The sequence below is a fragment of the Dermacentor andersoni genome, chromosome 1 (assembly GCF_023375885.2).
Source record: "Dermacentor andersoni chromosome 1, qqDerAnde1_hic_scaffold, whole genome shotgun sequence".
Classification (NCBI taxonomy): domain Eukaryota; kingdom Metazoa; phylum Arthropoda; class Arachnida; order Ixodida; family Ixodidae; genus Dermacentor; species Dermacentor andersoni.
In genome coordinates this window covers 243,185,180-243,212,441 of record NC_092814.1, presented here as the reverse complement: position 1 = coordinate 243,212,441, position 27,262 = coordinate 243,185,180, and the positions used below count along the sequence as shown (strand labels likewise).

General features: G+C 43.9%; 1 protein-coding gene across 4 annotated transcripts in view; it reads left to right on the top strand.

Moving 5' to 3' along the window:
- Herc4 (HECT and RLD domain containing E3 ubiquitin ligase 4) overlaps window positions 1-27,262 on the top strand; it is a 281,533-nt gene that overhangs the window by 233,070 nt on the left and 21,201 nt on the right. For all 4 annotated transcript variants that reach the window (XM_055063579.2, XM_050196063.3, XM_055063577.2 and 1 more), the window contains 2 exons: window positions 10,900-10,974; window positions 11,144-11,246. In XM_055063579.2, coding sequence (XP_054919554.1) covers window positions 10,900-10,974; window positions 11,144-11,246 — 178 coding nt within the window. The remainder of the gene's footprint in view (window positions 1-10,899; window positions 10,975-11,143; window positions 11,247-27,262) is intronic.

Genomic DNA, 27,262 nt, shown 5'->3' with positions numbered 1-27,262 from the left:
GCATAGCCATTTCTAAACAAGCTCGGTACTAACAAACAGGGTACTGCTGTTATCACTAATGTGTTCAGGATCAATACATTCGATGTAGGTGTCGTGTGCGATGAGCCTACATGCATATATGGGTAGTTTCTGATGGAATAATTGTTGTAATGGGAGAATGTTAAGTTTAGGGAACATTGACCTTCAGGACAAATCAAATGGGCTGAAAGTCATTAGTCTCGTAGCTTGGTTCTGAAGTCACTGCAGACGTTCACTATGCGTAAAATACGTATTGGCCCACGACGATACACAATACGAAAGATGGTTATGAAAATGTATAAGCAAAATACAAAAATTGCACAAGGTGAGGTGGAAAATAAGTTCTTGTCTTGATGATTATGTAGATGCCATATGCAATCTTATTCACGAGTGATTGGGTGTGTCCATGAAATTTTAGTTCAGTATCTAAAATGATGCTAAAAAACTACACTTCATTTGAAACCTGTATGACGTAATCACCAATGTGAACGGAAGGTGTGACGTTGATTGAAATTTGCAGGGAATGGAATAAAAGTGGTTTTAGTGGGATTAATCTGAAGATTATTATATTGGCACCATAAAGTAATATTGTTCAAGTTGGTGTTAAGGTTAGACTAGAGCGTGGCAACTGATTTACTGGATGTAAAGATGGTCATGTCATCAGCATAAATTATGCACTTGGTCTTAGCAAGAATAGTGGATAGGTCATTAATAAACATAAGAAAGTAAAAGTGGGCCTAAAATTGATCCCTGTGGGACTCCTATGTTAATTATCTTGGATGATGAGAGATGGGCATTAACCTGTATCATTTGAGATCGGTTACTGAAGTAGTTTCTAATAAAATTTAGTGGAGGACCAGATATGCGGAATGATTCGAACTTAACAAGTATTCGATGATTTATGGCGTCGAAGGCCTTCATCAGGTCGATAAATACAGATCTCACAATTAGGCCTCTGTCAATAGCTTGCTTAATTTCTTCAGTTAAAGTAGTAAGTGCCAGTAGAGTTGAATATCCTAGGCGAAATTCAAATTGCTGAGGAGACAAAAGGTTAAATTTCTTTAAGTAGCACATTAATTAAGTGTGGAGTAGCTTTTCAATCACTTTACCAAAAAAAGGGATACAAGTTGGCCTATAGCTCCCTACTGAAGTATGGTTACCTTTTTTGAAAACAGGAACTATTTTACCAGCTTTAAGGCAGCTTGGAAGCGCCCCTGCAGAGAACAATTTGTTAATGATTAATTCCAAAACTGACATTATTTCATCCAGAATTAGTTTTACTTTACAAGGATCAATATGGTCTAAGCCAGTGTTTGTAGTCTTCAAAGATGTGATGACCTGATGAAATTCATCTACAGTTGTCGAATGCAGATAAAAAGAATGACTGCACTGTGGTATATCAGGTAAAGGACATGCCGCTTGCTGCATATCTGTATATGTGCAAAAATGTTCACTGAATGCATTATCTATTCTATCAGGATTAGCATACATTTCGTTGCCTAGCTTTATTTTTATTGGGGTCTTTGAGCAATCATTTTTGTTCAGAAGCTCTTCAATAATTTTCCAGCAGCATGTCATGTTACTTGTGTTTTTTTACAAGATCCTGGTAATAATTGCGGTTATCACACCTTAATAATAAAGAGCTTTGGAGAATATTTCTGAAAGCACGACTTTAAGGTTACAAGGCAGCAACTTTAATTTCTTTTGAAGGTTAAGGTTGGCAGATATATACTAACTTCCTAGAAACTGTTGTGTAATTTGTGAACAGCCATTTTGCTTCGTCACGGTAGTGCAAGTGGTGCAGTTTTCTATACTCTTAGCTATTGTTTCCAAGAAAGATGCAAAAGCCTTTTCTGCACAATCCTCCTTAATCACTGATGTCCAGTCTACTGTACTAATTCACTGCACAAATTTGAGCGATTCAACACATCGCTTTGTCAAAGTCATCATTATCATCATCAGCCTGTTTTATGTCCACTGCAGGACAAAGGCCTCTCCCTACGATCTCCAATTACCCCTGTCCTGTGCCAACCGATTCCAACTAGCGCCCGTGAATTTCCTAATTTCATCGCTCCGCCTAGTCTTCTGTCGTCATCGATTGCGTTTCCCTTCTCTTGGTACCCATTCTGTAACCCTAATAGGCCAACGGTTACCTAACCTGCGCATTACATGACCTGCTGTTGCGTACTCCAAGGTAGCGTATCGTACAGCTACCGAGTTGTAGCGACGCCTGCCTGTCGAAGCTCGACCGACGTTACTATTGGGTAGCGTGGCGTTGTTGGTGGGCTGCAGGCATCTGGTAGACCATGGCGACCAGGCAAGGACGAGACGATTTCTAGTGCGAAACTTGCACGGTTTATTCAAAGGTTGGTGAAAGATGAAGAAGAGAGAATGAAGTGTCAAAAAAGGTACATTTCGGAGCCCCTTAAATAGGCTCTCTACAATCATGGGAGGGATGTTGCTTCCGTCGATGTCACATGACAGGCACAGAGTCTGATTCGCTGAAAGAGGGCCCCGCCTCCGGTTATACCAAGCCTCTGGTTATCCCAGCTTCTGGTTATACCAAGCCTCCGGGAATTGTAGGTGCTTGTCCTCTTTTGCGTGTTGCTGGTCCGTGGAAGTTCTCCTGTAGAGTTTGACAGTTCGAGGAAAGGGTCTTCCTCTAAAGTCGCACACACACACAAAAGAGGCCTGTAAACACTGCGGGGCTTCCGCCAGACTGGAAGACACTCGAGATGACCATGGCGAATTAGGAAGTCATGCTTTGTTTTGACGAGGCATGGTGGGCGAAAATCCTTTTTGCACGGCGTGCTAGATGCCAACTGTAGCACTGCCCAGCTCCATTTTTTTCTCTTGATGTCAATTAGAATATCGTCTATACCCGTTTGCTCTTTGATCCAAGCCGCTCTCTTTCTGTCTCTTAACGTTATGCCTAGCAATCTTCATTCCATCGCTCTTTGTACAGTCCTTAACTTGTTCTCAAGCTTCTTTGTCAGTCTCCAAGTCTCTGCCCCATATGTCAGCACTGGTAAAATGCACTGATTGTACACCTTCCTTTTGAATGATAATGGTAAGCTTCCAATCATGAGCTGGCAATGTCTGCCGTATGCGATCCAATCCATTTTTATTCTTCTGTGAATTTCCTTTTCGTGATCAGGGTTCCCTGTGATTAGTTGACCTAGGTAAACATACTCCTTCACAGACTCTAGAGGCCAACTGGCGATCCTGAACTCTTGTTCCTTTGCCCGACAATTTATCATTGTCGTCTGCATATTAATCTTCAATCCCCCTCTTACACTCTCTCTGTTAAGGTCCTCAATCATTTGTTGACACTCGTCTGCATTGTTGCTGAATAGAACAATGTCATCGGCAAATGGAAGGTTGCTGAGATATTTGCCGTCGGTCTTTACTCCTAAGCCTTCCCACTTTAATAAATTGAATACTTCTTCCAAGCACACAGTGAATAGCATTGGAGAGATTGTGTCTCCCTGTCTGACCCCTTTCTTTATAGGTATCTTCCTGCTTTTCTTGTGTAGAATTAAGGTAGCTGTAGAACGTCTGTACCAAGGTATTTACGTAAGCGTTCTGTACTCCTTGATTACGTAATGCCGCTATGACTGTTGGTATCTCTACTGAATCAAATGCCTTTTCGTAATCTATGAAAGCCATATAGAGATGCTTATTATACTCTGCGGATTTCTCGATAACCTGATTAATGACATGGATGTGATCCATTGTAGAGTATCCCTTCCTGAAGCCAGCCTGTTCCGTTGGTTGACTAAAGTCCAGTGTCCCTTATTCTGTTGGAGATTATTTTGGTAAATATTTTATATAATGCTGTGGGAGTAAGCTAATGGGCTTATAACTTTTCTATTCTTTAGCGTCTTCCTTTTTGTGGATTAGTATAATATTTGCATTCTTCCAGTTTTCTGGGACCCTTGCAGTCAATAGACACTTCGTATAAAAAGCCTCCAGTTTTCCAAGCATTATGTCTCCTCCATCTTTGATTAAATCGACTGTTATTCCATTTTCTCCTGCCGCTCTTCTCCGTTTCATGTCTTGCAAGGCCCTTCTGACCTCGTCACTAGTTATAGGAGGAGTTTCTGTATCCTGTTCATTACTGTTTCTAATTGAAGTATTCTGACTCCTCTGGGTACTGTACAGGTCAGTATAGAATTCTTCCGTGGCTTTTACTATGTCTTTGAGATTGCTGATGATATTACCCTGCTTATCTTTCAGTGCATACATCTTGGTTTCTCCTATGCCAAGTTTCTTTCTCACTGATTTCAGGATGCGTCCATTTTTTACGGCTTCTTCAGAAGGCAAGAAAGAAAGGGGCTTTCACTCTGGCGTGAGGCGATTGTCTGCATACACAGGTTTGGGGCCTGTACTCTGGTCAAACCCTATGTCCATGGTAGACAGCCATGCCTTTCTTGCCTTTTTAGTGAATTCAGCCTTCTTGTTTCTCTAACAGAATTGCACAATAATTTGGCTTCCATTTTTTTGCGGCCACGCTGTGTTCAGTGTCTATATCTGTATTGGTGATTGGACAACCAATCTTCTCACCAATAATTTGGACCACTGCCAAGCAGTTTTTGCCTTTTGTCTTGGGATGCCTTTCAGCTGAACATTATTTAGCCACAAATATTGTTTGAGATCACACATTTGTTTACTAAGTTTTTGTTTTCATCTCTCAAGACCTTGTTTTCTTTGGTCATTGCCTCATTGTCATTTTTCACACATTCATAGAGGTTATTGAACATCACTAGGCTAGTTTTCAGTTCGGCAACCTCCTAACAAAGAGCCTGCAATTTCATTGCTGGTTCAGCACAGGTCAGCATGCTAGAGATTAGAAATGCAAAAAGTAAGCACAAGAATAGAGGCAAAATGGAGGCAGGCAAATGCACAATAAAGAATTGAGTGTACAAGAGAGCAACGAACCTGGATGGAGCGAACGCAAGGATCAGTACTTGCACACTGTGGAGTCCTCACCCCCGTACTCTTAGGACAAAGGAACGACAACACAGTAGTGCAAACAATCACAAGGGCATTTATTGCACCTTTCATAGACCAATAGCTGCTAGCCGAGTTGCTATCCACAAAACATGCCGATGGGTGCGCGACAAATCTAGGAAGTCCGACTCACCGCGACTGGATAGCAAGCGAATATGTTTGCCCCATGCTGGATCCCAATGCCTGGTCATTCGTGCGTACGGTCACGCGAACGGTGGCTCTTTCACACGAGGCCTCACGAGACGGTCTCGCAGAAGCATGGATCGGCGCACGCGCGGCACGTCCGCGCTGCTTGCCATTCCGAATCAAAGAGGCAGTGCCTTATCCTTTTAGCGCCCAAGTAACCCCGCCTGTAGGCGGCGTTAGCAGCGCAACACTCGCGCCATCTCTCGTACTGCGCTTCAGCCACTCCGACCGCTGCGGGCGCCAGGCCACGCGGCGAAGCCGCACTGCAGGAGACGGGAGCTATGCGGGAAAACAAGATATCAGGGGACGCATGAGAGTCACGCATCCCCACAACACAGCCGCAACCAGTGTTTTTTGTAGTGCTTCTTCCTCAGTAGGTGGCAAATGCAGTAGCTGAAGTTGAGAGACATAATTGGGAGATGTGTACATTCCGTGGATACAGCAGCAGTCTAACAATGCTGCCCAGTGGACCATGAAGATTAGATTCAGTGCGTGGACTGAGCAAACACAAGGATCAGTACTTGCACACAGCTGCAACCACAGGTGCCCAAAATTGCATGCTGTTTGGTCACCTGACTGAGCAAACGATTTGTGTAGGAGAGTAGTTTCTTTTCCATCAGAAGGCACAACCATTTATAATCTGACCGAGATGGCTAATGCTTTCGATCTTTACTTCTAATCCGTGTATGCACATGACAACTTTTTGCTACCATTTACAGTTAATGATCCTGAGCTCTCTATCGGTGATCTTGTAATCGGTAAAAACGGTATGCAGTCGAACCCGACTATATCAAACCTGTTTACATCGAGTTATTCCATATATTGAACAATTTCTGAACACGGTATAGTTACAATGAGTATATATAGGAAAAATTACGCTTACATTGAACAAAAGTAGCAGCGACTTCCGATATATAGAACGTCAAAGCGGAAAAGTGCCCCCAGAAGTTGGCTTTCCCTCGCTGTGGCGGGGAAGCCCGGCGGCGCGGCTCTATCCAACCGCTCTCCCTACTGTCACCGCGCTGCCTCGGGTGAGCCGTCGACACCCCCCTGCAAAAAATTATCCTGGCCCTCCCGCAGAGCTTGCTCAGACAGCCAATCAGAGGCTCTTGTGCCTTCATCGTGCAAGATGGCGCAAGTGCGAGTTGTCTTGCTGCTTTTCTGGTTCATTGTGTTTGTGCCTTGTAGGCCTTCTCCCGGAGTGTTGCCATGATGAAGCGGCAGAATTCGCCTTTCATCATGAAGCTCGAAATCATAAATCAGGTCAAACACCGTGAGAAGTCGGATGTGCCTGCAGCGTGCAAGATTCTGAGGAGCACTCTCAGCACGATCTTGAAGAATAAGGGGGAGATTAGGGCTAAAGCGGCCAAACTCGTGACCCGATGCCCCCGGCACCCAACGCGTACGTGCGGCCGTATTCAAATGGTTCACCCAAAATTACTTCAGACGTGCCGGCCTCCGCGTGCTCGGTGATGACTGTAAATTCTGATGAATGCGACGAAGCCGTTGCAGGTGTTGCCCAAATTTGGAGTGAGCTGTCAGAATTTCCGGAAGCTGTTGACAAATCAACAGTAGACGAGTTTGTGAGTGCAGATGATGGTGTTGTGACCATGGGAGAGCCAGAAAACGAAGACTACATTGCCGACATCGTACCGAGCACAAGTGAAAGTGGGCACAATGAGGAAAGCAACGACGGTCCTTTGCCCACATCCTCCGAGGAGATTGGTGCACTCGCACTAGTCCGGTGCTTCTGCGCGAATGCGGAAGGTTGCGGCCTCAGGTGCTCCGACTCCTTAAACAATGTGGAGAAGTGCGTGCGTCACAGGCAGCAAAATTGCTCAAGCAGAAGAAAATACAGGACTATTTCATGGGAAACTAAGCTAGTTTCATCAATAAAGTGATATTATAAATGGTATGTGCTTTTATGAAATCCAAATCTTTAACAAGCTTATATAGAATTATGCTCTATATCAAACTGATAGGCGTTTTTTTGCGAGTTCAATATAGCTGGGTTCAACTGTACTGAATCTGATACTAAACTTAACAAAGAAGTGCTCAGGTCCAAACAGTTTTCTAGTACATTGTTTTCTCTGGTCTTCACATTAGTTGGCTGTCATTTTCAACAAATTGTTGACTACAGTGTCGATACCCATACCTGAAAGCTAGCCAAAGCCCTGCCCTATAAGGCTGGTGAAAAACAACTCCTAACTATAGGTTTATATTGTTTACTTCCAATTCATGCAAGTTACTAGAACATATCGCACACAAGCACACACACTATAGAATACCTTCAATCCAATAACATTGTGTGTCTCTAATACTCAAGATGGATTCTGTTATGGTTTCAGCACAGTAACTCAACTAGTGGAATTTGCACACTGCATTTCTAGCGGTCATGATATTGGCACACAAAGAGGTGTAGTGTTTTTTTTCCACTTTTTGAAAGCCTTAGAACCGTTATTCACAGTAATCGTGAGGCTTATAGCGCGTTAAAAAGACAGGGACGAAAGTGAGACGTGACACACACGGGCGCTAACTTGCAACAATCTTTATTTCGAGCAAGGGACCCATACATATATACAACTTTTTTGTGTACATCATACATGCGCTTTTGCAAAAAAACCCTTACACACTATTGCGCAGGTACGATAACTCTTTGCGGGAAAGGGCAATTAATGGTTTAGACACACAGTTATCGCCAAGCCTATCAATCATTTCTGCTTCTATAATTTCGCGAGTTATCCTACCTCGGGCTTTTCCCACAATGGAGCAGTCTCTGTATGCTGGAGCACACGTTGAGTAGTCACCATCATCCACCCGGCGACAGTGTAGCTGCAATGCCTGCAGTGGGCATCAAGGAACCCACCCCGCTTTTCTGCTACATTATACCGGTGTTCCTTTAAACGCTCGTTGAGGCACCTTCCGCTTTGCCCCACGTAGTTCTTCCCACACTTTAAAGGAAGGTTGTAAATAACTTCTTCCACACATTCAACAAACGGTTCCTGGTGTTTCTTTTTGCACGTGCGCTTATCAGAGAGGCCTGGTCTGGTCAGTCTGCACAAGCATTGCAATTTTGTAGAAGCTGAAAACACAACCCTAACATTCGCATGTTGGCCTATTTTCTTTAAACGGTGCGATAAGCCGTGGATATGTGGGATGACAGCAAAGCTCCTCTTATCTACACAAGGCACGCTGGCGGAATTATTTGATAGCTTCGACTTGAAGCTATCAAATAATGTAAGGGTTTTTTTGCAAACAGCGCATGTATGATGTACGCGAAAAAGTTGTGTATATGTATGGGTCCCTTGCTCGAAATAAAGATTGTTGCAAGTTAGTGCCTGTGTGTGTCACGTCTCACTTTCATCCTTGTCTTTTTAACGCGCTATAAGCCTCACGATATCTTACCAACAAGCCCAAATCACTGCTTTACAGTATTCGCAGTAAGCTACTTTGAAACTACTTTGATGGATAGCCAGTTTTCTAAATTTTTGCCTGCAGTTAGTTCTACTTACTGCAGAGGTAACTTCAGACATCCTGCAGGGCTCTGTTCTCGAACTTTTCTTATCTTTGATCTTCATAAATGACCTACCCATCAGTATCATGTCAAGAGCCCGTCTTGACATGAGTCCTTTACGGAGGAGTCCTTTACCAGGTCCTCTACGTGGTGCACAGGTTGGCAGATACATACTAACTTCCAAGAAACTGTCGTGTAATTTGCGAACAGCCATTTTGCTTTGCTTCATAAGTATACATCAAACAATGCAGTAGTTCCTCGAGCATATAAGTACCTAGGGGACGTCATCATGCACAACATGCAATGGTCTCAGCAGGTTGATCACATTACAGCAAAAGCAGTAAAAAATATTTGTTTGCCGATTTTATCGAAAACTGAAGAAAACGAAATTGCTAATGTATAAAGCACTTATTCATGCTTAGAATATATTTTTATTTCTGTCATATGCTTCATGCATCTGGAGCCCATATAAAGAGTGGCACTCACAAAATTAAATCTGAATGAAGGAAAGCAGTTTCATTTGTCATTGTTATGACCAGGATTTTTAACTGTCATCTTCTCTGACTTCCTTGAATTTTCCCCTGGTGTGCAGTAAGTACGTAGCACATTGAATCTATGAAAATATTGTACTACATTAGTCATTCATCTTGTTGTCTATTTGCTAATGCTTACCTCGCAATGGCCAGGGCTTTTTCAACTAGAAGATGACCCAGGCTCAACCTCAAGCCATCTTTTGTGCATGCTAGCAACTTGATATGCATTTCAAGTTTAAACAGCGTGAAAAGACTGCAACATGGCGCCTGTGTGTGTATGAACATACTCACACAGGACAGGTCCTGTGTGTATGTGTTCCTTGTTGTCGCCGTCTTTTCATGCTGCTTAAACTTGTTATGCCAACTTGCCTGAACAGAAGTACTTCAAACACCATTTGTTCCCTGAGTTATCTAAGGCTGGAACACAATGCCCAGTTCTTTCCTTGAATTGCCACTGTTGGATTTTTTAGAGGCACATTGGTGATAAATTTGTACCTCACTATAATGTACCGACTCATGTTAACTTTACTGTCCTGCTTATATTCAAGTGAAGCTTGTATTTCCTCACTTGTGTTGGTGTTGGCGTTGCCGTACAAAAAGCCCAAGCCGCGGGAAAATGAAAATTGCTTGTCGAGCTGCGGATTCGAACCACTGACCTCCGGGTTGCGAGACCACCATGCTAACTGATTCATCCACTGTCGGTTCATCATATGTGCCCTTTAAAGCGGGGTTTTATGTGCATGAAGAAGCAGACACAGCGCAAGGCGCGACCCAATCACAGGTGTTCCTTTTCTCTGGGGGAGGGAAAGGGTGTGATCACATGTTCGCTCGCCTCGCGCCTACCATTTCCCGCCAGTTCAGGCCTGGCACTCAAATGGGGAGCCGCGTTTGGTTCATTCTGTCGAAGCGCAGGCTGCGTCGAAGGAATGGCAGTGGGAGTGGGCTGCGCGTTGTGCGTTTGGCCGAAGAACAGGCGGTGTTTAATGAATGCCACCGGGAACTCGCTCGTGAAAGGGCTTGTCGACGACGTGCTGACCTCGCCGTGAGGGAGCGGGAGGCCAAGGTGTTATGAGAACGAAGAGCCGCGGATCCCAAGCTTCACTTGCATTTCTCTTCACAGTATTGGAAGGGCAATCAATTTTTTCTTTTGTATTTGTCTCTCTTATACTTTTACTCACTCCTGCAATATCCCTGAATAAAGCTACAGTGTTTAATTAATTACTGATTAATTGATTGGCTAATTAAAATGTTAATTAATTAATTAATATAGCGTAAGTGCTGGAAGAAAGGATCAACAAAATGTCCTGTGTGTTTCGGGTAGTGCCTGCACATCATAATGCTACAGATCATAATGATGAAAACATGTATTTCACAGAGGTAACATGCTCTTGATGTCTGTGGGTTAATAGCAGCAGAACTTGCTTATGGCTGACTTACGCTCAAACTGCATGACCGCATGCATGTGGCAGGCGAGCGGTGGGCATTCCAGTCAAGCGTAAGTCTACCTTCAGAGTAAGAAATGTTGAAAAACATTTAGTCGTTTTTGTCATGATAGTGTTTGAAAGCTCAGAATTATTGCTAGTATTATGCATTGTTGGCACGTTTTCATGTGCACTTTTCTCTGTTTCCATCCAGGACTTGTTTCACGCTCAAGAACTAATGGTCTTGGTGGTTGGTAGTGAAAATTACAACTGGAATGAACTTGAAAAGGTATGATGATGTACAGCCTTGATATATTCATATATCAAGATATTTCAAGATATTTCATATTCAGGCAGCTATATCAGAGTTCCATGTCTAGTAGCACATGTTAGACATTGAAATGCGATATATTCAAAGATGTGCTCGGAATTTTCTCTCTCTTTCTCTTTTTTTCAAGAATGCTGAATACAAAGACGAGTTTCACAAGAACCATCCAACTGTGAAAATGTTCTGGCGAGTCTTTCATAGCCTTGACTATGAGGAGAAAAAGAAGTTTCTACGTAAGTTTTTTTTAGTTGCACGAGGCTTTTTTACTTCTGTGCACTTGATTGTGTTCAAATATACAGGGTGTCTCAGATAACTTTAGCCAGAGTTTAAAAATATGCGAATGCCACGTAGCTGGACAGAACCAAGGTAATGTTGTTTGCCGTCGCTTGGAGATACTCATATTAATCGTTCATTCTGCCTGATTGGATAATTCGTCTTAATTAATCAGCTTTTCAAATATTGTAATTAGATGAAAAGTGTCAATGAGAAAATTGTAGGGCGTCATGAAGACTTCAGATACAGCTTACTGTTGCTCATTACGTGCTACATAAGTGTTTTTTGGATTGTGAAAGAAGCCTGTAAATGCACACAAAATTGCTGCTCGATTGGCCGCTCGAGGCACTTTGTGTGTATTTGCAGGCTTCTTTCACGCTCGGAAAAACACTTTTATGTAGCCTGTATTGAACAACAAAAAACTTTATCAGGAGTTTTTCACGTTGCTCTATAATTTTCTCATTGACACCTTCAATCTAATTATAATATTTGAGAAGCTAATTAATTAGGACTAATTATGTAGTTAGGTAGAATGAAAAAAAATAATCTGAGTATCTCCAAGCGACGGCAAACAACATTGCCTTGGCTCTGTCCAGCTATGTGGCATTCGCATATTTTTAAACTCTGGCTCAACTTAGCTGAGACATGCTGTATACATGTACACAGTTGAACCTCGGTATAGTGAACGCATATGTAACATATTATAGGATATAAGGAAGTAAATAAAAGATTTGGCTGGGTATGTTTCAATTCAATGGGGTATTCTGCTGCTATAACGAAATCAAAAATGCAGGATCTGACATGATATTGTTTGTAGTGTAGCAAATTTTTGTTTTCGTGTGCCTCAAAATAGATATTCTGGTAGCAAAGATGCAAAATTGAGTTGCCGATCGATTTTTCAGCTGACCTATTTTTTGGACCTCTGCGATTATTCAGACTTTCCTGTGGCTCTGCCACCATAGCATCAATGTATAACGGCAATAACTGAAATTTCAGATGCTGCACAATGTTTCAGGCATGAACTGCATGTGTGAGCTGTCAACAAAGCTGCGGCCATGTTGACTAGGCACAAAACCACAACATTAATTGCCAACTCTCAATAAAGCGGTGCCGATTAGGCCTAGCTTCCTAAGCAGCGTGGGTGGTGGAGCAGCTGGTGACAAGCCATCGGGGGAAGCTTGCTGTCAGTATGTTTGCACTCCGTAGACCATATCGGCAAAGGAGAATGAGATCAGACACACAAGCTAGACTGACAGCTGTAGTAGCGGAGTACATGGATCTGCGTGCACGTATTCCGCATGTGCAAAAAGTGTGTAGGTGGCGGCAGCATGGCATTGGTGGACAGCAGTTGGCAAATCAACATGCCAATCTCGCATAATAGCACCAGTCATGTGGTTGCACCTTCATGGTGGTGTAGAGCCTGTGTATGTAATTTTGATGTTGCTGTTCCTCATATAGGCATGGCAAGATGCTGACAGGTCATCAAAATCTACAGAAGATCCTTTGCTGGCCCACCGGAGTCACCCCGCTTGTGTTTCTTAGGCATAGACCTGATCACAATTGTTTTTTGTCAGTATCCATGTGCATGCTTATAACAAATAACAGATATAATGAAGGCATTTTTGTGGCTGATGCAGCATTGTGATACAGTCTATGCCGGATATATCGAACTCCAAGGGGATCGCAAAATAGTTATATATATGGACAATTCGAAGTATAAAATATGCCTATCTGAAGCTTCACATGTCTTGGACAGTTTCCCAAGATAGTGGAAGGTGACGAATTTAACGATTTGCTTCTCCAAGGCCGCTTCGAATGCACAAAAGCTGACTTATATTTAGAGCGCGGCTCTTATGTGCCTATTCCTGCATAGAGCGCAGCTGTTCCTGGCGTAACTGAGCAAATGAGCACAGCGGATAAAAGAGCTAATGCAGAGCACAGTGGGGGAGGAAAAGATCAGCGAGAGGGAAGAGAGTGTGAGGAGGAAAGTGGAGAAGGAGGGCGCAGCGGAAGCATGAGACGGAAAGCAGAGAAGGAGGACATGGTGAAAGTGTGAGAAGAAAAGCATAAAGCCATGCAGGTGTAGTGTCTGTGGCGACGACTGCTACAAAATGGCACTAGAGTAGCGCGCCGTCGTCTGTTCACTGATGACTTCTTTCTTCGGCCACTACTTTTCACCAACCAACAACTGTTAAACATTATCCCTTGCTGCGCAATGCACCTGCATGTATCGGAAGTTTCTTGAATGTTGTTGATAGTTCTATCCATTTGCTGTTGTCACCAATGCTTTTTGTAATCTGACTGTATGCACGATGCGAATTGTGTAGTGCTTTCTGGAAGCCACATGGGCACCAGCAATTACGCTAGAATCTTTGATGTGCCATGTATAAAAGCCGACGTGCTTGATGCGCAGATCAAATTTTTGACGATGGCTGACTCTGCTACATGTCTCTCTTAAATTCCTTGCCTTGATATATAGTTAAATAAAAACACGTATAGAGCTGCGTTCAAATTTTGCATTAGGGAGTATCGTAACCATTGGTGAATTCTTTTTTCTCATAAATGTTGCATATTGCTCTCGCACGCAGTCGTCACAACACTAACACCAAAAGCCTGCGTCACCTGGACATGAGACTGTGTTGCGCTGCGCACGCGTTGGAGTGCTTGTTGGGTGTTCTTATTCAAGATATGGTAGAAATGGACGCACTGCAGAAGCAAACTAGCCTGTACGGATATGTGCCATGCTGCCATCAGGGCACTTGTACGGGAAATTGCACGTGAACTTGCCCAGCCAATCGTCATACGTGGGCAACAAGCCATGCGGGCTGTTGTGCCAGGTTTTGGAAATGACTTCCTGTTGGAACCAGTCGTCCTCGCTTTTCAACCACCCTAAATTGTCCATGCATCTCTTCATCTGTGCTGCTCAGCATTCCGATGCATTGTGGCCGGTGTGTCTCCTTGTTATTGGCCCTTTCCCTTTGGCCCCTTCGTGGGCAATTTCCAATACTACACACGTGGTCTTTGTTTCGAAAGTATGGCTTTCCACTTGCAGAACATCCCAGTACATTCCCACTCATGTGTAACTGTGTAAGCACGAATGAGATGTGTTCAGCACGGTACCTCAAATTGCACATTGATGAGTATTGCGCGCCACTGCCACATTGAAAAGGGGGAGTGGGGGTCACAAACTTTACGTGTGGCATCCACGGGTTGTGTTAAATTCAAACTGTAATGTAAACATTCGTCCAAGTGGAGGTTGGGGTCGGATTCGTTTTGGCAGCTCGCAGAATCCTAAAATTCCGTTTATGGAAAGCCTTTGTCTACAAGAAGACAAACCCGGTGGCGCAGAATCTCCAGTTCGGCATCACATGCCCAGAGCCACTCAGATTAAAGATTGGATATCATCCACGCTCACGCTTTCTTGTGGAATGCATACCGAACCGGCAAACCCTTTGCATTCTTGAAGCAGAGTGGTGATCTGCTCTTGTCGACAGCTAATGGCTACAGTTCACACGTCATCCATATTTGCAGCAAGCAAAAGTGAGAGCACCCTGCTCATTTTACAGCAGAGCTGTATATGTCTACCCTCCCAAAGATTTTTTAATGTCCGTCCCTCAAAGCTCTTGCGCCCTCTATGAGGAGGCAAAGCAAACCAGTAAGGCATGTGCCTACACCTGGCATAGCAAGAGGAAAGCTAAGACACTACCCAATACCATAGAGTTTCATACAATAATTACTAGAAGGAACTCTGGTGCTAGTGTCTATGAGAGCTGCTATCGGGACGGTTCAGCCAGCATGAGAATTAGGGCAAGTACATGGATTTGGCTGAACTTCGTGCTTCTCGCTTCAAACGGCTTTGTGACTTTGTAAACTCGTCGTTTTCAACAAAGTACTGTGTAATAAATAATTAAATAGACATTAAAGCTGTCCGACGGAGGATTCGAACACAGGATCTTAGTACAGGAGCTCGATATGGAAACCATTACGCAACGAATGCATGTAGTGCCGTACCAACTATATCTAGAGTGGGGCAAACCGCAAATGGTCTGACCCCCCCCTCTCTCTGTCTGTCTGTCTGTCTCTCTGTGTGTGTGTGTGTGTGTGTGTGTGTGTGTGTGTGTGTGTGTGTGTGTTTGTGTTGGGGGGGGGGGGGGTTATTCTCACAAAGGCCACGCCACGGCCGAAACATTAAATGATTAAACATGCCATTTTCATAAGTGTGCCCCTTCGTTTCTTCAACTACAGTGAACTCCCACTTGAGTGAACTTCAAGGGACCGAAGGAAATAGTTCACTTAACTGAAAGTTCACTAAACTGAATATTCACTAGACCAACATAAGACATGGCATACAGAGTCAAAAGTTCGAAGTGCGATTCATGGAGCAAAAGACATGACATCCACAGTGTTAGAAATGTATGAAATGGAGTTTGTACATATCAACAAGTACAAGGTTCATAACAGTTATAATGCTGCCTTTCTCACTTAGAAAAAAAAATCTGTTATCTTCTTCTGCACTTGTACTTTTAAAGCACAGGAAGTAACAAAACTGTCCAAAGAGTCAATGTTTTTGTACACTTCTTCTGGCACAGCTTGCTGTTGACACGAAGTCTCTCAACTTTCCAATGTACCCTACAACCTCAGCTAGAGGGTTTGAAACTGGCTCGGCAGTTGCCTCTTCTTCGTCTCTTCATCGTCTCTTTAAGAAAGAAAGAGACGACGACCATGCCACAACTACCTGGTCGGAAAAAAACACACACCGCGTGGTTTGTGGTGTGACAGATCGCCGCTTTGCTCTGGCGGCATTGTAAACGCCAGCGATGTTACTTTGTTCATGCCTTCGAGATTACATGCTTGCTCGTTTTGTGCGGGCGATCTCGGAGGCCATGTCTCGTTGCCGTTCGTTTTCCGCGTCGCCGCTTCGCCCAGGGGCGCTGTAGCGCCAGCGACCTTACATTGCCGCTGGAGCGGCGGTTTGATGAGGGAGGGCATCGGTTGTGATCGTAAAAATAAGCCTTGGTCCTCTGAGCGAGTTCGTTAAACTGAAATATTGACTGTTACGAAATTCGTTTAAGTGAAACACTTTTGCATAGAATCTATAAGAAAACTGCCTGGGATTTTTAAAAAGTTCGTTATTCTGAAATATTTGATAAACCGACGTTCGTACAACTGAGAGTTTACTGTACCTATGCACCGGACCTACAGAACTTTTTCTTGATATATATATATATATATTGCAAATTACTGTTACAATAATTGAAATAACCTGGAAAGGCTTCTGCCAATTATATCTATATTTAATAGACAGGGACCTATTTATCAATCGCACATGGTGAACCATGGGGGCCCGAAAAATGATCTCAATTTGCATTTATCTCTTCCAACTATATAAAATCTCAAGATGATACAGGGACAAAAGGCAATTAGAGCCCCACAGTGGTCCCGGATCCCGCCCAGTAGCAGCAGTACCGCTCACATAAAAAATGCACATTTGCTACAAAGAATGTGAATAATTCAACAAAGAATTGTACTTGCTGTTTAAGCCTACAGCATAAATGTATCGCTAGTTTAGGTAATAGTATTGTCAAGGTTATACGTAACGACATACAATCAACATAACCTACTTGCAATATTCACACAAGAAATTGAATCGACATCCCTACCCTGCGACAGATGATGTCCAGTGAATCTGTTGAGAGCCAATTGCTGCCAAATGCTGAGGGGGCTATTCAATGCTTTATCGCTTTATAACGCACCCCCCCCCCCCCCCCCCACTCAATTTCCGCTAGATCTGACATCTGTTGAGTTCACAGTTCTTCCAGGGCAGCAGGATAAATTTTTTGTTCGCAAAACACATTCATAAAGCTCTGGATAGTTTACATGCATAATTTACTACAAATGCCATAATCAGACCCCTGTCTTTAAAGTCTACCTACATATTGCCCATAACGCACCCTTTATTTTCGCCCAATATGAACAAAATGTCTGGTTTAGTTCACCGAGGACATCACTGAATATAAGACGGAACGTGTTATCACTCCAGGAAATCAGGAAAGAAAAGATGGCTCATTAATTATTTGCAACTCTTCTAAATGGACCAGGAGCGGCTTGGACGAACATTTAATAATGAAAATAATAACGAATTTAAGAACACGTTTTTAAATGTTCCATAGACAGCACCTAGTCCGCACAAGAACGCATTCTTAAATCCGTTATTATTTTCGTTATTGAATGTTCGTGCAAGCTGCCCCATGAACGTAAAAATTTTCCCACATTGCAGTTACCATGTCCCTCTCCCCTTTCCACAAAATATAAACCTGTTGTAAATTACAGCTATGTCGGGACATTGGGAAGCATAGCTGGTAGCGGCTGTATCACGCGCTCTAACACTTGCATAAGAAATTTTTTTACAAAGGCTGTGTTTGATCCAACTACATTTAACTTCGCACAGAGGGTTTCCATAGTGTACCACCAATTTTCACTACATTTGGTCTTGGCAGCTTTTATAGTTCTGCCAGGGCAGCGGGCTCAATCCTTGCCCACTCGCTAGACATGCTAAAAGGCTCTGGAGTGCTTGCATACGTAATTTATTGCAAAAGCCCCAATTACCCATCTGTTTTGAACTTCACCTCCACATATTAACTTGTCCATACAGTCACCAAACATAACAAAGTTGCCTCCTTTAGTTCAGTGAGGACACCAGGCTGAACTAATATATCATGCATGAAAAAGTAAGAAGAAAAAAGATGAGGGTTCAGTAATTATTCTTAACACTTCTAAATAAGCCAGAAAGGTTAAAACTACGTGACAAATTGCACTTACAATGCTGCCTATTCCTTCAAAGTATAGCATATCTGAAACACAGAGTTCTCTTGGGACATTGGGAAACCTAGCTAATAGCAGTAGCGCGATACTTTCGAAAACTTGCTTTCAATTTTTTTTAAACGCTGTATTTGATCAACACATATTTACCATCGCATATAAACTTGGCGTATTGTTCCCCTTATGTTCGCAAAATTTGGCCTCAGTTGTTGTAATTATGCCAGTGCAGCCGTCTAAGTCTTACACCCTTTGTAAAACAGACTAATAATGCTATGGACCACTTGCATACGTATTCCACTTGAAAATGCACATTTAACCCACCCATTTGGAATATTGCCTACACCTTATTCATACCATGCCCCTAATTTTCTCTAGATATAAACAAGGTTTAGCTTGCCGAGGACGCCGGAGAAACAAACTATGAATCTCGTAATATCCCCTTCAGTCACGGTGTACACGTTTGTGAACGTCACTTATTATTGCCATTATTGTGCAGTGGTTGCAAGGAATAGACAATGAACATTAAGCTTTGAGTAAATTTAACATTCTGCTTTCTTAAAGTGCACCCATTTCACTTCTGAGTGAAAATGCATCGCTGCACACAACCGCTTTTATGAAGGCACTACCGTCTTTGACAGGACGTTTGAAGTGAGGCATTTCCGTAGTAATCGTAATATATTCTTCCCTTGTTGTAATGCTTGTGCCCAATAATTAACATGTGCATGTAATTCAAGCAGGTGATTCAATATATTTAGTGAAGAAACATAGCATGACTGTCTGTACAATAAATGAATATTTAGTTACTATGTAATTATGATGGGTCACTATAGAATGCATAGACTCATTCTCCCACTTTGACTTGCTTTCTATGTGGAGTCTCCATCACCTTGGGATAAGTTATGTAAATTTGACACATTTATCGACAGTCGATCATAATTCATGACGTAATGTATTTCACAAAAATACATGAAAAAACGAGGGTTTAGTAATTATCTGTGGAACTTGCATTTAAAGCAGGAAAGTGAAAGTTTCACAACTCATTACGCTTAAAATTTTCCTACTTTCATAGAATTTCATGCCTGTATCTCGTGCATTGCTGTAGGAGTCTAGGAAACATATTAGCGTCAGTATGACACCCTGGAATGCTTCAATGAGTAGCTTTCTAAAAAGCAGTTATGAACCTACACAGAATAAACATATATCGCTTGTCACTCAGAACATTGTTTTGTATGTTGAATAAATATAAACACTGTGCCCCGCATATTTTACTGAGGATACCGGGGGAAAGGAACCAAATGCCGTGTATAATGCACGATTTGCATGATTTGATTTGGATAATGCATGAAAATTTGGATCAAGCGACCAGTGAGTTACTGTTTTCAGAGTACATAAGCAACTTACACAGTGCAAATTTTCTGTACACATCACCAAAAAGTGTCCCTCATTTTTTTCAAAATACGAAATATCTGCTGTATTTGCTCCTGTCGGGAAACAATAGTGTAGCTCTTATTTAAAAACAGCCAAACAGCCTGAAAATGAAATTGTCAGTTGGAAGTGACACATGTATTTAGAAAAAATTCAAGTAAGTATTCTATTGCTATTGAAATGGCTCTGCGAGTTCGACCAAGGCCATTTTCATGAGCTTATGTATGATAAGCTGTCATTACACAATGAAATTCAACAGTTATACCTGTTAGAGGGTTGATTAACTTTCTGATGGTGATAAGATACTGAGACTGCAACACTGCAATAGAAAGAGATTAAATAGTTCCAGCATTTGATAATCCAACAATTTTATGCCGTAAGGCACTCCAGTTGTTGGGCGCTGCTAATTATAATACTTTATCCAGATTTCGCCCTCACCCGCAGATTAAATGTAACAAGCTGATAGTGTTTTAGAATACGGATATAGCGATCCCAAAAAACTGGGCATGATGGAAGTTGCGCAAGCTGACAGTTTGTTAGGGTGGGAACTGCCCAGCGCTAAGCGTTATCCGCAATGCGAGCATGTATGGGGAATCCTGCGCATCGTCCTCTACAGGGTGTCCCGGAAGGCACAAAAGACAATCGTTGTTGTCCAAGTAGGGATATGCATAGTAAAGAAAAGCATTCCTTATGTAGTTGCTCTACTAAGAAAGAAAATTTAGCTTTAGCTGTAGTGTCAATGGACTTTCCAGCGTGCAGCCGAAAGTGCCTGTGCCCGCTTTCAAAAGTGGGATAGGGGGTCAAATTACATTCTTTGCCCCCAACTTTTGACAGCAGGGGGAGGGGGGGGGCAAGTGCCCCCCCCCCTCGATAGATTTGTCTATGGATGCATGCATCGACAAGTGACATAGAATGCCATTATGAATTTCTCACGGGCAAGTCAGCGTGTTCAGACTCTTGGTGCATTGCGATTTAGCCACATTGACAGGCTGAACCATTGCAATTAACAGTTGTGTGTGTTCGCAGAGAATCTGTCTGCAGTTGTGAGTATGCAAATCAGTGTATATCATAGCGACCACAAAGCCATTGTGACCATCGTTATTAAGTGACAATGAGTGATGCAATAAAGTCTTTACTACAAGTTTTTTTACCATGGCATTTACAGCTCCGCTGGTCATCCACTTTCACAGTACAAAATGGCCTTGAATTTTTTTCCTCCATGGCATGTACTGCCCATCAGGTTCAATTTCTTCTCTGACAGAATCTGCATAAAGAGTGCCATTTCAAATTTGTTGCCATTAAATATTTTTCATGACGCGAGAAGTGATCGGGTCTCTGTTAGGAGAAGCATGCTTGCAGGGGCGCAGTGTGGCATGGCTATCAATATATCTAATGTGGTGGTGAAAGGGATTTCGATGTACAGTCGACCAAAAAAGTTTACGGACCAAGAGATCTGACACGAAGCTGAATATCTCCTCAGTCTCAAAACACAGCCTGTTATTCCCACTTTTAGCCTTTTGTGGCATATGCGAACAACATTGTGATGCACAATTTTACTGGCTGCTTTTAAAGGCTGCTCGTATATTTTGAATTTTCTGAGATGCCGTGGTCCGTAAACTTTTTTGGTCGACTGTACATGTAGTACCTTGCTATTCTTTTCCATGGGATCCTCAAGGGGGTTTTACGACTGTTTGATATAGACAATAATTCTATATATCTGAGTTTGATATATCCGGGATCAACTGTAGTGAGGTTCGACTACGTATATATGTACGTGTGTGTGTGTGCGTGTGTGTGTGTGCGTGTGTGCACATGTGTGCACATGTGCGCATGAGCGCATGAGTGTTGTGTCATTCACTGCAGCATCATTATGCCAAATTACTCTGCACAGACACCAGGGCCTCTGGACCTGTTCGCTAGAATGCATTTATCTCTGAGTAAATATGCCAAGCTGACTTGATCTATTCCTGGGCAAGCCTAATCGGCTCCCTACATTCCTTAATGACACAAACATATGAATGTGACTCAAACTGTTCAGTGCTAAAAATTGCGGCTGATGATTAACAAAATGAGCTAATGCACATTGCCAAACCAAGCAATGAAAAATTTGATGTTGTTGCCAATGTGAGATAAAGGGGCCAGAATGAGAATGGTATGATTGTCGCATTCGAGTCAGGCATTCTGTTGGGGGAAATCTGAGAAACCCAACCCTGAGGACAACGAACATTAGAAATGTCTTATTAGCAAGCTTGCGGATGCATACCGTTGCTGTTGCTGCGATTTGTGCTGTGGCTGTACACCTGTATTTGCAAACTTAATAAATTACTTGTACAAGCCCACCTTACTTCTTAAATATGCAGTTCTGAAGCATAGAACCTTAACAGTTGCCAATAATGTTGCATGACATGGCAGGCTGCTGATGAAATGACTAGGGTGCCCAGAGAACAGTACAGTTTCATTGATTCGGCTTATTTCAGGATAATTATGTTACAGAAAATAAACCTAAGTTTCAAGTACGTTTGCATTTGTCTATTTCTTTTGAATAATATTATGTAGTGCATACAGCCTTTGTGCTAAACACGCTTTTCCCACCATGTGCACTCTTCACTAAAGCAAGTCGCAACTGTGTAGGAGTGCTCTTATTACAACTGCATTGAGTGTGTGTGCATCGTGAGGCACATATGGCTCTTGCAGCTGCCACATTCCAGTACTTAAGAGAGCTGTGGGTGCTCCTCATGAGAAACTGTAGTGCATGATGATCTGTATAATGTAATAGTAATTGGATATCTTTGAGCTGTCAGTGACGCTGCAGTGTTGCAGGGGTTGCTTAGAATATTTTCATGCACTTCTTTTGTTTGTGATCCTTTTGTTGTAAGCTGATCTGCACAATGTTTTCATTTGCTCATGTCCAGTTACACTTTTTTTATAATGCAAAGCATTCCCTGGCTCATCCCAGGTACTTTGTGGTAGGCAGGCAGGCAGGCAGGCGGGCAGGCGGGCGGGCGGGCGTGCGGGCGGGTTCTGTTTTGCATCGTTTCAAGCCTCTTCAGTAAAAGCGAATTCAAGTGCCCAATGGTGAGATTGAACCTTGGCCCCCCAGCACCACAGCCTGATTCTCTGACCATTAAGCCATGATTGCATGCATAGTTCTCTAATGCCAGTAAGGGCTGGATTTTCCAGGCATCTGGCGCTTGCGGCACGCCACGTAGCATCAGTGAGAGCGCGTGCACACATGCCAGTTTTCCTTCGCCAGGGTACAAAAAAATTCAGTTCACATGCCATCGCCGCCATACCAACACTTTGACCATCATCTTTTTGCTGTTGTCATGATGCAGGAGCTCGCATCACACACACACACACAAATTTGTCTATAACTCGCGCCTTTATATCTGTAAGGGTGTAAGTTATAGAACTTACTTGACTTAGACAAAAGTGTTGAACCATCTGGTAACACTTTGCAAAAATCCAAAGAGTGCTGGACAGCTAGCCGCCTACAAAGTGCTTCGCATAACATTGATTTGCACAGTGCAAGAGATTTGCATTTTTTATAGCGCAGCTCTTAGGTGGCCGTTCCTGTGGCGTGCTTTGGTGCTCCCGGCGTAACTGAGACAATGAGCACAGTGAAAGATGAGAGCGAACACAGCGTGTAGTGGGGGAAGAAAAAAGCAGCGAGAGGGAAGAGGCGTGAGGAGGAAAGCAGAGAGGACAGTGCAGCGGGGAACCATGAGGTGGAAAGCGAAGGAGGTTATGGCGAAAAACGTGAGAAGAAAAGCATGCGGCAATGGGGGCTACAAGATGGCACCAGAGTAGCGGGCGTCGTCTTGGAGGTTTGTCGGCGGCAGTCTCTGTAAATCGCGACCATGTGTCACCCACGCACTGGCTCCATGCACTGGCTCTCGTGATCTTCAGATTAGCAAGGCAGTGGTGCCTCCCCTTGCTCCGTTTACAGCATGCCGCACAAGACCAATCGTCCACGCCAGCCAATATACAGTCGACTCTCGTTACAACGGACCGTGATAATCAGACAAAAGATGTCCGTTTTATCCAAAGTCCATAATATCTGAGACACCTCACTTTCGAAATTTTTGCCATGACGTCTAACAAATTTATTGCAAAGAGAGTGATAAACGTACAAAGTAAATAAACAAACAAAGAAAGTAGCAGTTTCGCCCGAAAGCCAAAGCATCGATGGCGATCGCAAATTAAGCAAAATAAGTGCGGTGTAGGAGTTGAGGGGGACTTCGGGATGAAACACTTGGGAGGTTTATTTACATTATTTACAGTGAACGTCAATTAACAGTCATAGCAGTCATTATGGGCCGGCAGCAACTCGGACGCTGCGGCCCGTGGCAAGAAGTTAGAGAGAGATGAATCCAGGAATGCTCTAGGAATCCACTGCTGCTCCCGGTCTGTGTCTTTTAAGCCCTTCTGTGTCTCGAAAACACGTCACGTTCGGCCAATGGGAGAGCCCGCTCAGGTGACGCCATTTTCGGCCAATGGTAGGCGCCCGTGCGATGGAGTCACACTCGGCGAAGAGAGTCGCTGCTTGATGTTTGTCTGAGGGCTTTCTTCTCCGTGCGGTCTTGCCTTGCTGACTTGCAATGCGACGCTGTCAGGTTGTCACGGCGCGTTACAGCCGTCTTGCTTCGGGACCCACTTTACCCGCCACAGTGCCAGGCTCTCGCTTTACTTTCGGGAAGAGCCAAGCAGTGAATAGCTCCCCCGGCTGCACACGAAGTGGGGTCCACGAACTTGTTTGCACGTGTCGTGCCTCAGGAATGTGGCATCCGTGCTTCTTCGCTCCTCAATTAGCCGTGGCGCGATCCGATGTGGCCTGGCGAACTCGAAGCAGGCCCAGGAAACGGTCCCGTATCTAACAGCTCGTCCTCGCCCCGGAAGTTCGGAATGGCCGGTGAACTCAATTCGCTGGCCATGAGGAACGCCGAAAGAACCTGCAGGGTACTGGTGTCGAGCCTCGTTTGACGAACTTCGGGATCCTGGGCCCTAGAGAACATACGTCAAACAAACAAAACAACACAGCGCTGCACCACGTGTAAGCGCAGGCTCTTCACCCTTGACTCGCCAGGCTATTACTGAGTCAAAATGAACCCTGATCTTTTATTTCCCCAATTTTGACAAAGCAGTTCCAACCACCTTTCCAAACCGCTATCCATTTCTCCCCGAATGCCCACAAGACCAGAGTGTCATTGTTGTAGCAAAACAATGGGTCGTTGCCGTTGCAAACAAACAGTGAAAACAGCCGAACAAAACTTAAGTAGCCCAACTACTCGAACTGCATGTTTCCAACCCAAACGCAGTGGCGTACTTATCTCACGTATTGTTGCCACTGAACAGTCTGGCCATCTTCACAAGTATGCAATCACAAGCGCGCTAGCCTTGTGGTCACTAATCAGAACACGTACTTGCGTCGTAGGCAAACATTTTATTACGCTTACTCGCGTTTCTTCCTTTAGTCCCTACGGGACACGTAACTTACACAAGCAATTAAACTTGCGGGACTTAGCACTCCGCAGAACCCTTAAAATAATGCGTCTTCTAATAACTAGTTCCAGTCACGCTGACCAGAGAAGTCAGAATACGGCTGCCCTCAACACACACGAGCAACCCAATCATAACTCTGCTTCCTTCCGTCCGCACAGGACACGCGCTAATGGAACTAAGAACGCTTCTCAGTGCAAATGATGCACTTACTGAAAACCTACGCTGTTAACCTTAGAAAATAAAAAACGCTTATAAAAAAAGAAGGTTAACTAATACACACGCGTGTTACGATAGGCCTCTCAATGACAACCTTGACCTTCAGGTTACTCACGCACAAAAAAAAAAAAGCCTATTTACTCATTAACTAACACTCGCGAGACTACATGTTTACATAAACCTCATCTTTCAAATCTCGGAGCTTCTCAAACGAAAACACAAACAAAGCTCAAACCTTACACATTGAAAGAAATCCTAGTCTCAAATCGCGAAAACTTTCCGATGCTCAAAATAAAAAACAAAACAACACGTTTTACTTCTACGGAAGCTCTTTAGGCCTCCCATTCCAAACACTTACGACTGACTCATGCTTTTGAGCCGTACCCGAGGTGGTCGCGGTTTGAAAGCTACTCTGGCTACCGAGGAACAACAAAAGGGCTGACTCACTATCAGCTCCCCCAAGACGTTACAGTCCTCTGCCAATTTGTGTCCTGGCGCCCCGCTTTCAACACGAACTCGATTGACCGCGTCGCTACTCCCCACCTGGTCTCGTCTTGCCACCTTGCGCTTCTTCGTACTACACGCTGAGCTTCGAAGAGAATGACGGGACGACGAGGAATTTAACTGCCCTGTGCCCTTTGTCCGCGTCCGTGCAGAACATGCTTCGCGGTCCCCCTTTGACTGGTGGCTCGAACGTGTTTGATGCGTCAACATCGTCAGTGACGACCGGACTTTTCTTTTCCTCGCGCCCTGCCCTTTTGGGTCTCTCGCCGTCTTTGGCGGTGCTACATTAGTCACCTCATTCCTATCTTTAGGGCGCTTCTTTCGGCGGTGCTTTCTCTTTGCATTCTCTTGCATGTCGCCTTCTGGTGCCTCGTGCTGGCCGTTACACATTTCGTCGGCCCGGATCGGTCTCTTACCCGCACAGTCTGAGTGATTTACATTTAAATCTACTCTCACTTTGCCTCGACTGGCGGACAGCTTAACCGACTCTTGAACAATGCAGCAGGCTTTACTCGAGTTATGCAACTCGCACTCTTGCGAACTGCCCTCTACTGCATTGCCCAGCTCACGCTGTGCATCAACACACAGCCCGTCGGTATCGATCGCTGTCTCACGTGCACAGTCCGAATGATTATTAACTGAATCATCCCTATCTAGGCTACCTAGACTGGCGGAGAGTTGCACCGATCCCTGAACAATGCAGTTGTCCTCTCTTGAGCTACGAAGCTCGCCATCCTGAGAACTACTCTCAACTGCATCGTCCAGCTCGCACATCACTTCGGCACGCAGATCTGACCTGACATGGGTGCTCGCGTCTGTCGGGTCAGCAGTACCCTTTTCTTCGCTAGCAACCTCGCTAACATTACAAGCGACGCACACGCGCGGTAACTGTGCCAATTTGTTCGTAGCTGGCCTAGCTGTCTCTACAGTCATCTGTTGGCACAGCACCTCGTCGCTCTCCCTGCGGCCTTAACGGCCTCTGTTGCCACTAAGGCATCGTTAGCAGCTAGCCTTTTCCCTTCACTTATGAATGTGCAGCCAATCTCACAGGCACTACTCTTCTCGTCGGATTTTGGCGAAAATCCGCTAGACACTTCCTCATTCTTGTGCTCTGCACTGCCTACAGCATTTTCAGACAGGCGTTGTCTTTGTTCCTTTAACTGCTGAAAATATTGTATCTGTTTTTCCAATGCTGCTATGTCTTTCTCGTGCTTTTGCTTACGTTCGTGACTCTCACGCTTACGTTCACGACGCTCACGCTCCCGTGGTTCTTGTATCACTTCCCAAGCAATCTCAATGCTTTCATCATCATTGCCACTATCCTTAATCGCCTTTATGATAGCTGGCGTTTTCATCTGTTCGTCCGCCTCAACTCCCAAATCGTCGCACACCAACAACAAGTCTAACCTCGTCAACCTTCTAAGATCCATGGCAGCTGCCCCGACTGGTGGTTAGAACTGTTTTCCTTAATTTGTGCAAACACACTATGCAACAAATTCCCGATTCCCAG